The sequence below is a fragment of the Tetrao urogallus genome, assembly GCF_951394365.1.
Source record: "Tetrao urogallus genome assembly, chromosome: 1".
Lineage (NCBI taxonomy): Eukaryota > Metazoa > Chordata > Aves > Galliformes > Phasianidae > Tetrao > Tetrao urogallus.
The window spans coordinates 140,746,400-140,758,462 of record NC_136813.1 but is presented as its reverse complement, the minus strand read 5'-3'; the positions used below and the strand labels follow the sequence as shown (position 1 = coordinate 140,758,462).

At 40.0% G+C, this 12,063-nt stretch overlaps 1 protein-coding gene across 1 annotated transcript in view; it reads right to left on the bottom strand.

The window, feature by feature from the left end:
* The window catches only part of RIC8B (RIC8 guanine nucleotide exchange factor B), a gene marked incomplete at both ends in the record, with an annotated part of 32,664 nt that overhangs the window by 16,746 nt on the left and 3,855 nt on the right, over nt 1-12,063 (bottom strand). The window contains one exon of the mRNA XM_079547102.1: nt 2,717-3,325. Within this exon, the coding sequence (XP_079403228.1) occupies nt 2,717-3,325 (609 nt within the window). The remainder of the gene's footprint in view (nt 1-2,716; nt 3,326-12,063) is intronic.

Sequence of the window (12,063 nt, the reverse complement as noted above, 5' to 3'; positions counted from 1 at the left end):
CCACAGTGCAGTCACACAGAAGTGTGCCAGTAAAGGTAATCACAAAACTGTATCTATCATTGTCTTGTCCTTTTTATTAGCTCTTCTTGGCATCCATCATATGTTCTTTGTGTATTTGGCTTTGCACAAAGCACCCCAATACATCACATGTAACATCAGCATCCAAATCTGCCAACTGTACCACCTGCAGCTCGTCTGGCTTTGCTGCTTTGAAATCAACTCCAGTCATTAAACACTGGTGTTTCAGATGGTTCTCTTCTCCTTATGATGAGTTTCATTCAGCTTTCTACCCACACACCTCTCTGATCTCCTTTTATTTTCCAGCCTGCCTGTTTCTCAGCTTTTCAAATTCTGCATCTTCAGTCCCCTTAATTAACATGCTGTTTACTTTTCTTACAGATCATTAATATTTCCACAGGGATACTTGCTAAGCAGAACATCACCTTCACATCTCATCTTGTTAAGAGAACATCACATCTTGTTAAGAGTTTACAACTATCAAAGAGTTCTTTAATTTAAGGGTTGCTTGCTTTTAGGAACATTTAGTGGGAACTCATTACATAAACTCCATTTCAAAACACGAAAGAAGGTTCTCCTGTCCCAGAATGACTTCAGCTCTCATCCCATAAGCCAACTAAATGAAAAGGATATTAATACCAAAATGTCTTGAAATTTGAAGGGAATTTTCCTGATAGTTGCTTGTGTGGGTTTTTCAAGGAGGAAAAAATCTGCGGGAAAAAGCCTCCCTTACACCAAAGGCAGGTGCCCAACGAAGCCTCACCAGGTGACACCACAACTGCCTCCTTCCTCCCATCTGCTGTAAGCTCAGCTTTTCATCTTAGAAATCTTGAGCAAGTATACTAACAACTTGATATAATAATAACTTGATATAATAACTTGAGACTGAGATTTCAAGAGATTACTTCTCAAGAGGCCAACATGTAATACTGACTCATTTTCCAGAGAAAAGTTCCTCACTTTCTTCACACTTTCCCAAAATTCGAAGCACCCAGCCTCCCTGATTTTTTTTCACCCAATCAATTAATCTTAAATTTAACTTTTTATCTGGTGTCCCTAAGATATAATCTTTATATTTCTATATGGTTTTACATTTTGGAATGTAATAATTAGCACCGTGTCTGTTGTTCAGTACAGTACACTAAAATGAACAATTACTTGCCTATTACTTATTTTAACCACTGCTACCTTCTACTTAGCTTCATACACTACAGATTTACAACACCCAATGAAAAGTTAACAAAACTGTTTTAGAGACAATATGACATGGTCTAAGAACACCTTTTAATCTATTTAATTCTATTGTTCTAATATAGGCCCAAGTCTATAAATTTGAATATACAACACAAAACACAGCATCTCTGTCTGCGAGAAAAAAATAGACCTGCTGTTGCCATAGAAAATAGAGAAATCCTATGAATAAGATAACAAAGAAAGTGTGTTTGGTTCTCATACATGACCTAATCTTAAAAGATCATGTTTAAATCCAAAACTGAAGCTGTGATGATGGGAGAAAAAGACATTCAAAACAGTATCTGCTTGTTTTTTCGGTTACGTGTGGCTGGAGATTACAGTTGATGGGCTTATCCTCAAGCCCAGAAAAAACAAATAAAACTAGTGAAACTCCTCAGCTCTAATTGTTACTCTATTGCCACAGTCCACAATCTCAAGGGACGCAGCCAGCTGGTACAGCTACATGACAGAGTTTTTCCTAGCCAACTAATTACTGCTGAACAGTTCATTTTCTTTCAGAGGTCTCGGACTCTCATTAAACAGTCTTCTTTGACACATTCTACTGTATTTTGCATTTTTTTGTTTGGAAACATACACTTCTAATTATTTCATTATATCATCCAAGCTACTCCCCCATTAAACAGAAAACACATTGAAAAGACTTTTTTTTTTTTTTTTGCCTAAGTAGGAATAAGAGCAAGAAAGTTATTTTTGCATTATAAGCAATAAGCATTAGAGACTCAACACCTCTTAAAACCCCAACAATGCTTCGGGTTGGAAGGGACCTTAAAGCCAGTCCCAAGCTCCCTATGTGGGCAGGGCTGCCACCCAGCAGCTCAGGCTGCCCAGGGCCCCATTCAACCTGGCCTTGGATGCCTCCAGGGATGGGGCATCGATCAGCTGCTTCTCTGGGCAGCTGTGCCAGCGCCTCACCATTCTCTATGTCAAGAATTTCTACCTAACATCTAATCTAAATCTTCCTTCTTTTAGTTTAAAACCGTTTCCCACTGTCCCACCACTGCAGTTCCTGGTAAAATGCCTCCTCATCTTTCCTGGACACCCCTTTTAAGGAGAGAAAGGCCACAATGAAATCTCTCCAGAGCCTTCTCATCTCTAGGCTAAACAAGCCCAGCCCCCACAGCTTTTCGTCACAGGAGAGGTCCACCAACTCTCCAATCACTTTTGATCAATATATGACAGAGTCAGCATTCACATATTCAGAGGAATTTTCTCAGACTGGTTTGTCATTTAGGAAAGCTATGACACCAATACAAAATTTCAGCAGTACCTCAGTTGCTGTACTGAAAAATGCAATCTAAATTCTATCAGAATGACAGTAGCAAAAAAAAAAAAAAAAAAAATTTAAATCCTTGCTCTGGAGCTAGGACAAAAACTGCTGCTTATGTTGGTTCTTGCAGGCTGAGCAAAACCCGTTTAAAGAACAATCATTTCAACTAAACCTTACCTTGCTGTGGACATTCCAGCTATCAAGCGTTACATTAAAAAGAGCCTTCAGTGCCTCAATGGCACAATTTGTCTCTTGCAAAGATAAAGGCGGCCTGTCGTGGTCTTCTGCTGCTTTATATTCTCCTGTCCATCTTACATTCAGGGAACTTTCCAAAGCCTGAGTCAAAACTTGCACTCCTTGCAGTTCCTGCCGCAACTGCGATCTAATATCTGTGTGCAGAAGTGACAAGAGGAAGAGAAGACGCAAATCAAAGCATTTAATGTCACCAACCAGCTGTTGGTCCTTGCATTTTTTCAGAAGATTGCAGAGCATGGCTGCAAGATTCAGTTCCAAACTGAGCTTCTGTGCAATGGCACTGTTAAAAATTATGTTACAGAGGCATTTTAAAGCTTCTACTATAACAGGAAATTCAGACACCCGCTCCAAAGGATCTTCCACAATATCCAGCTTTGCTAGTCTGACGAGGATCTGCATGTTCCTCTTTGTGGTTACAGGCACCAGAACCTTCTTGTCCCTGGACAGAATCCGCAGTGCTTCCAGACAGGCAGTTTGACACGAGGTTTTTGTGTCTTTTTCCAGAATGTTCAGAATTCCCTCACACAGTTTCTAAGCAAAGACAAAAACAAACAAAACCTAATCAGTTTCATTTAAACATTGCTAGCAACAGGTAAACAACTTCTGCTAAGCTCCTAGCTTTGAGTTTTCAGCTAAATTGATTTGGGAAAATAGGTATTCCATACTAGCTTTTCAAAACAGAAGCCATTATGAAGGACCTCCAAAGATCACCTACAGCAGTCTTCCTCACAGACTCATCCAAACACATCAATGTTAGCAAAAGTGTTAAGACCAAATGGTAGCACAGATGCTACCAACCATTGCCAGCTATACGATTTTCTCAGGTTCAGGTCTGAAAACCTGAGAAGTGAGAGCAAAAAGGCTAGAGAGAAGTGAAAGGTTTTAAAAACATATTGAAGTAGAACAGCCATACCTCCAGGACCTGCAAAACTATAAGCGGAGGTTGTTTCAGTCAGGAAAATGGGGGAAACGAAACCAAACCTAAGTAAGTGCCTCACATACAAGTATTAGTACTTCATTTGTACCATTTCAACACGATCTACCAACTTCTCCCACATTAATCGTGACTGTCTCTGGCTGACACAGGAACATAACAGGAAACTTTTTATTGGAATGCTTAGGCTGTCTCACTAAACAGTGAAACCACTGCTTTGTCAACACAACTTGCCCTTTAGGTTGAAATATTCACTGATACTTTACGCAAGTGTGACTGTATGGATAAACAGATAAATGCAGAAAAAACACTTCCCAGAATCTCCAGGCCAGAACAACAGTAACTGAATTAAATGAGAATGAACTTTCATATGACAGAAAGAAGCAGTGAGAAAATCAATCAGAAGAGAGACAAGACAGGACAGAAGAGACTGCTGGATGACAGATGACTCTGTAGGGTTTTTATGCCCTATGTTCACTACAGTAACACTACGTATGGGTATAATTATGAAGAAGCTCTCGTGTAAGCCTCATAGGACACAGTTCCTCCTTGCTTCTTACAGAACTTCCAGCTTTGTGTCTTGACCACTGCCTTAAAAATTCCCAATGAAGCAGAGGAGCAACTGCCCTAAACAGCCTTGCTGCGTAAGTCTTCTCAGGACCCAAAACTTGCACAATGGTTTCAAGCAACGTATGTTTATATGAAAACAACATAAGAGGCTATGGGAATAGTAGTATTAGTAAAAAACAAAAACAAAAACAAAAAAAAAAAAAAAGGAAAAAAAGAAAAAAAAAATTCCAAGGGAATTGTCTGTGAAAGGGCATCTCTCACTGTCAGCAGAAAGGTGGGGAGCACAGCACCCCGACACAAAGATCAAAGCAAAAGCTCCACTTGCGACAAGCAGAGCCTCATTACCACGATCACTATAACTAAAGCCAAAATAAAGAAGAAAGGTTGTCTAGAGCAAATCTAGAACAGATGCTCCAGAAGAATAAGGGATAAAAAAGCCCAACAAATCTCCCAGAGTGTTAAAAAGATATTCTGTAAACAAAATCAGTATAATTGGAAGTGTGCTTGTCCCGGGGTGAAGGCCACCCAAAAGCATTTCCCAGCCAAACAAGGCCTTGACTCCTTCCTGGCAGCTCTGACTGGCTCTAGCCAGTAGGAGTTGGAAATGAAGGGTGAGCTCCACCTCTTGCTATTGCACAAGCAACATGACAATTCTTAGTGAGAGGTTTACAGAAACTGCAGCTGACCACCCTATGGCAGCATAGGTTTGCAACATGTGAATTTCATGGGCAAATGCCTAGAACAAGATGCTAACCTACCTTTGCTCCCACAGAGCTGTACAGTTTGTGAGACCTAATGTTTCTGAAGGTGGCATCTTTGAGGTGTTTTAAGAAAAAGTAGTAAAAAATTTAAGAAACAAGAAGCGACCAGCCTAGACTTCCAGTCAGATTAGCTGGACACAGCTTCATTTCTTACAAGAACTTTGCTTTATTGTTAAAAGAATTTTCCACACAACTAACTTCACTCTGCAAGCTGAAGCAACAGTCATGAAGTGTGTTTGATGTGATATTCAACAGGACTGAACACTCAGTTCAGAGAACTCTAGATAGGAAAAGGCCAGTTTATCCTGTCCCCAGCCTAAGCCCATTTCTATTAAGCTAAATAAATGCAGTACTACAAACTTACCTGATTTTTCACTACTAATACTACCATAAAGCGACTGAAGGTTTCTGATGGGACTTCAAATAACAGGGATCAATGCACAAACGAGGTGATCCAAATCAACAGTCTTTGAAACTAAAGGGAGCTTCTAGTTCCTCTCGTTGGTTAAGTTGTGCCCACCTGCTGCTAGGGAAGCAGCACCACAAAATGTCAGAAGCGCTGTGGGAGAGATCCCAAAGGGAACCAAACTCCCACCAACTCACCATGGAGATGGAAGCCTTACCTCCCTCCATACGTTTGAAGGCTATCCTTGCAATTTAAGTAAAGGTTACAAAACCCATCACCTTATGACTTCAAATCTTTGTGAAACTCAGCAGTAGAAGATTCTTACCTATGATTAATTTCAATTATGGGATTAATTGTAACAAAGATAGATACTGAACTGAAAACAAAAGTGATGTTTTGATATTTAGCAACCAACTTAAAACTTGGGGAAAAAAACAATCTGAATGTTTGTATGTTACTTCATTCCCTACACCTTCCTGAAGCTTTGGCTGTATAAAAGATTTCATGATATAAGCAAGGATCCTTTTAAAAGCATGACTTTTATGCGTACTACATTAATAACTAAACCATGCCACACTTTGGAACAAGTGTGTACATATATATATGTATATATATCTAATTTAAGATCTAAGACTTGTGGAGTAGAAATCTTAAGAATTCTCCAGAGTTAGACTCTAGCAAGCTACCAAGAGCAATTTTAAAGGAACCAACATACAGCTTCTTGCTTGCACTGCTTTTGGTATCAGGATCCTAAGTGCCAACTGGAGTTTTGGAAAACTTAGAGGATCTGAAGCTGGTTGAAGAATTATTCATAGTAACTTCTGAAGCAAGGGAACAAAACTCACTCTATCACTGAATTGCCTTGGAGACAACCAAAACCAAAAGCCACATACCACAGTTTCTGCTTTCTTGATGGTGTAAAGACTGTGCAGATATGAGAAACAGAAAAGGAGGGAGCACAATCATCCTTTCCATTTTCTTCAGATGGTGCTTTTCCCCTTCCCTCACCTCTTTCACATTAGCATGGCATAACCTAATGGGCACAAATGTTATTTACTTGGTTTAAAACGAAAGCAAGTGAACGAATTCAATCAGTAAGGCACCCCCTCCCCTTCCCATAATATATTACAACTGTCCATGTTTCAGGGGCTTTCTGCTATCCATTAAGCTACAAGTTTAACTTTTGCTACTTATAACCATATTTTCAACTCCCAGAATGTAGCTGCAACTTTCACAAGCTGTGATTTGCTCATCTACACATAAACAAGGTAGTTTTCAGTCTTTTCAAACTTTTTTTTAATTAAAACAGTTATAAAATAAATTCATCTCTCTAAAACTCAAGAGTTCTCAGCTTTTGGGCTAATGGTAAGGTGAAGAAAGAGCAATACATAGAACTCCTTTCATCCATGCTGCAGCATAAGTAATATTTACACATTTTAGAATTTTACTGAGTGTTGAAACACAAAGCCCAGAAACAGCCATTGGTCATCTGGCCTTGACAAGCATTCATCCATTCTGCTCCTTTCTCCCGACAGCATAAATGCTTTAAGAAGTAATGCGGTCCTACATAGAAAGCAACACCATGAGATGCAGGAGATCTGCATTTTCTTCCTTGCTCAGTCATACACCTTGTATGTGGCTTTGGCCAAAGAAGTATCACTGCTTTATTTCCACATCACCATTTCTGTTTACAGGCTAAGTATAATTATATTTTTTAAAGCAATCACTGTTCAGCAGAGATATTTCTCATTGGGTGCTTATATTTTCCTGGCTCGATCTCAGTTGGCAACAATAGATGTTAATGAAAATTTGAGAACTTCACAGTTTCGCTCTTTGGTCCAATGGTGCCTGGATGTGAGGTCCTTTTTCATCTCCTCTTTGTCTTTGAAGCAGACATCTATGAAGTACACTCAACCTATGGCCACTTTGATGCCACTATGTCAGACAAATTTACTGTATCTTTTCAGTTTCAATAACGTGTTAATGAGAAAATTCAACTATTTTCAACTATTCTCCTTTGCTTCTTCCCCTCTGGTAAATCATTCTCTTCTCTCACCGTGCCTTTGGATTAGAGCAGAAACAAAGCAACACGGTTTCCATCCAGGAAGTACCCAAATCCAAGCAAACAGTACTGCTTTATTGAACTAAAATTTAATTTACACAGAGATTATTCAATCCTAGAGAAGCTGCAATTCAAAGGTGAATGAGAGCTCTGCTAAACACCACAGACATGTAATGCTCTCATTTCTTATTTTCTATACTTTTATTTTGTAGTCTGCCATGGATTCTGTAAGCATAACTCTTCTGGTACTTATCACTCACATTTAAAGCAAGGAGAAAAAAGTATGTTTCTTCTTTCCATTTTCCACTTTCCTTAGTAGCAGTGCATATTCCTAACAGAAGTGCCAGAAGAGTCCATCAAGAATTAAAATTCTACAGTAGCAGAACACAGGAAATGTGTCTGATTTTATAACATCTTCACTTATTTGCAGGTGAAGTGTTCTTAGGACTTCTTTGTGTATTCCAAGGTATAAACACAACCACCTTGACAGAACAGGAGCAATACCACATGCGGAGCAACATGAGCACAGCAGACATATTTTATTCTTATTTTTTTTTTTTTAACCATACTTGTGAGGTTGAGCTTAAAAATAAAACAATGTTTGTTTTTTAAGAACTGGACACAGAATGGAATTAGTCCTCCTCACCCTTCTTGGAGAGCTGAGAAATAAAAGTGACAGACACTATAGTGAGCGTATGCTTACTGTCTTAGCACCGGTGAACCAGAAGCTGCAAGGTCTTTGGCTTTACCAAAGATTATGAGGTCAGAGCACACGATGTTCCCATTTTCCTAAATACATGGCATGTGGCACCAAGTCACGCTTTCCTTCTCCTGCGCTGGCTGGAATCATTCTAGCTCACCTTCATCTTCTGAAACGTGGTTTTCATAATTTTCAAATCTCAGTTTAAGTTCTCTCTGAAGCTCAATAAAGCACATAATTCAACCTACTTCTGCAGCTATTTGGTGACAAAGATGTTCCCAAGCAAATGCACCTATTCAACCAGTCACACAGCTCTGCTATTGCTAACCTCATTTGAATTGCTATCTGTTCCTCACACTTATCTCCTATGTTGCTATAAGCATGAAGATTCACAGCACATCTACACATGCAGATAAAAAACATTAGCAAGAACTATGACAAACTGGATGTGAGTTTTCAAAGCTTTAGGTCTGTGTAGCTCTCCTTGTTATTCAGAAGTTTCCTTTAAAACGAAAGCATTTCTCACGTGACACAAAATTATTTTATGGGTATTTTTTGTTAAATTTTCACTAGACTACCAAAAAAAAAAAAAAAAGCATTGTAGAGAAATGATGCTTTTGGCATATCAGAGCTAAGATTTCAGGATCAGAGAGGCATAACAAGGAACTGCTTAGTAAGAAGTTGGCTGATCATTTCTGCTAAGAGAAGCAGCATTAAAATAATAAGTTAATCATTTTATTTTGCCATTATGTTTCAGAGCCAGTCATCCAAGGCATTAAGAAAGTAAGCTTAAGTGTATTTGAAATGATTCCATGTTTCATTTTCTCAGGAAGCCAGGACAGTATCATCTAATGCTTAAATCCAAATGTGTTGAATGAAGAGAGGTCTAGATAACCTTTTCTGAGAAGGCCATACCAATTTTTGCCTGGCCTTTGCCGATAAGACTCCTGTAGGGGAGAGTGTACACTTATACTCCTTGGGGATTCAGTCAGCTTCACTTTGAAATCTCCTCGTTCAGCCTGTGCTGACAGCAGGAGGTTGGCCTCTTTGGCAGAGGCTTAAATTGCAGGACTGAGCATTTGAGCCCAGCTGGGTGGCACTCCATAAGTAAGGTCAGGAGCGTACACTATAAATGGTGCTGTCAAGAACCAAACCAGGTGTGTCCTTCCATCTGTCACAGAGAGGTGAGGTGAAATTTGACAAAGATGCATTCATACAGCCCTGCTTTTCTCCCTCTCGAAAAGGGAGAGGGAAAGCCCTGTTCAGCTCTAATCCGGTAGTTAAAGAAGGGTTTTAAAGGAGAGATGAGTTTCACTGGCCTAACATAAAACGTAAGACAAGTTAAAAAGAGAAGAACGCTGAGTGGGACAAGGCAGAACCAGAAGGAATTGGAACAAATCCTTATCATTAATAAAGGACACTTTGTAACCTTTTCCTTACAGACTGGTGCTCCCTTAAGAGATTTCAGACAAGTCAGAACAATTAATACCGAGATACCGCAGCACACCCACAAGAGAGCCTAAGCTTAACATTTTTATAGGACTCTCACCAGCAAACTTTAAAAGCTTGCACTGAAGTTACTGGGAGCAAAGCAGCTCCATTTTGTGCCTGCAGGATCCTTCAGACCTCCCAGAAGTGTCAGAGTGCCAACAATACTGTCTATCAACAAGGTTGGTTTTTTATATTATGTATGACAGCATCTTGCTACATCAACATACTTTACAGCTTCCATCCTTCCAAAGTTCAAATGCAGTACAGCCCCAGCCTTAAGGAATCTCTCAACATCGTGAATTTAAGCAGCAGGGAAAGTCCCACAGCACAGTTGTGGATTTAGCATCATCGACTCCGACACCTTTAAAACCTTCAGCAGTGTGAGGAGGAGACTGTTCAGGAAATTTTTGTCCACTACAGAAGGCTTCAGTTTCAGATCTATTATGCTCAAACTCAACCTGAGCAATAAGTTATGAACACACAGATATATTCCAACCTGAGATTTGTATGTCACAAGGCTGACCCAACACAGGGAACTGGAAACAGCTTTCTCGCAACAACAGGAGAAGAGCTGTCAAACTGATTATCAACATTTCCATCCTGTTTTTGTAATGCGAAAACCAAGTGCTTCAAGTAACACCAGCGGTGAAGCAGACAAAATGTAAGAGGAAATACATAAATGCCCTGTAATTTCAGGTAAGAATATAGCTCATGAATAATGCTCTTACATTTGGCTGCTGTTTGCTTTTTCTTTTTTCCCTTTCAGATTCAGCATCTTCAATTTAAAAGCCAGCCTTGCTTACCACCTTGGACAGATTAACTCTGTTCCATCATCCAGTGAAATGATGCTTAGCTCCTTCCAGCTGCATGCCCTGGTTAACCAGGAAGTCAGTGCTGCCAGAAGTTTCCAGGCCACAACCCTGTGATTCTCTTGCCACTGTAGGTCTGCAAAGAGCACAAGAAAGCTACTACTCCACAAGCAGGAGTTGGGCCTGTCAAGGTAGAAATGACAGAGAACAAAGCCAATCCTATTTGCTCCACTATTTAAATGAAGAGGAGGTGGTTCTAAGGAAAACTTTCCTTTTTGTATGAGGCCAAGCAGCAGTCACCCAGGATTCCTGCTGTATCACACACACACCAGGCCTGAGACCCCTCCCCAGGTTTCCAGAAATGTACCCACTGGAGCTCATAGCACAGGCCAACACAGAGACACAACCATTAAACAAAACACAACCAGGACAAGCTACAGCTTCTATCAGTACAAGATTGTAGTGCCCGGTGGCACTACACTATGTCCAGATGGATTTGCTCATCAAGCATAACAGCCTTGCCTCATTCTGCCCTCAAAAAGGGACAACGCACTTTCCTGCAGGAGCTCAGCATCACAAACTGGCTGCCAATTTAACCAACGTACAGCCTAAAGGATCAGATTCAACAGCCATGTCACAACTGCACAGCCAAACAAAACTTTTGCTGGCTGACCCATCCAGTCTCTGTAATCAAGTCGTAATTCTGACCTTACTCTTGCATATTTCACAGCATGTCACTGCACGTGGGGCGTTCTTTCTCTAACAGCATCAACTATGAAACAGCATAAATCTCAGGTGCACCCACACTGTATACAACTACACTACAGACAACCTTAAAAGCTTAAAATCACAGCTGAAGCTGCGTGATGAGGCAGAGGAGAAAAAAAAAAAAAAAATCAAATATGCACTACATCACTGTTTCAATATTCTGACTTCAATATGGATTGTGACTCTTCCTCTAAACTCTCCTCTGCTGCAATGGTTTTAATAATTAATATTAATGATCTCTTAATTCCTGTTGTTCCCTCGTTACCACTTTCTCAACCTGGACATACTCTCCTCCTCAATGCAAAATAAGGTGGAAGGGGTGATGAAGAATGAAGACAAACACATTAGGAGAGCCAGATCAAGATCCCTCCTGCATTCCACAGATTAAAAAGTAAAGTCACCCACATTACTAAAGGTCAGAAAGGTCAGCTTTGAGTAAAGCCAAACATTTGATAATCGCATGTATGTCTTCTGAAGCTTTAGAACCATAGAGTTTTTCAGTGGCATCTCTTTAAAGGTCTCTGCTGTGGTTTAGCCCAGCAGGTAGCTGAACACCACACGGCCATTCACCCACTCACACCCCCATGTGGGATGGGGGAGAGAATTAGAAACAAAACAGAACTCATGGGTTGAGATAGAAGCCATTTACTAAAACAGAAAAGGAAAATAGAAATAGAAATAGAAATGCAATGATTATATAGCTGCAGTGTACTTACCACCCATCAATCAAAAGCCAACAACAACACAACTGCCTGCCCACCAGCAAAG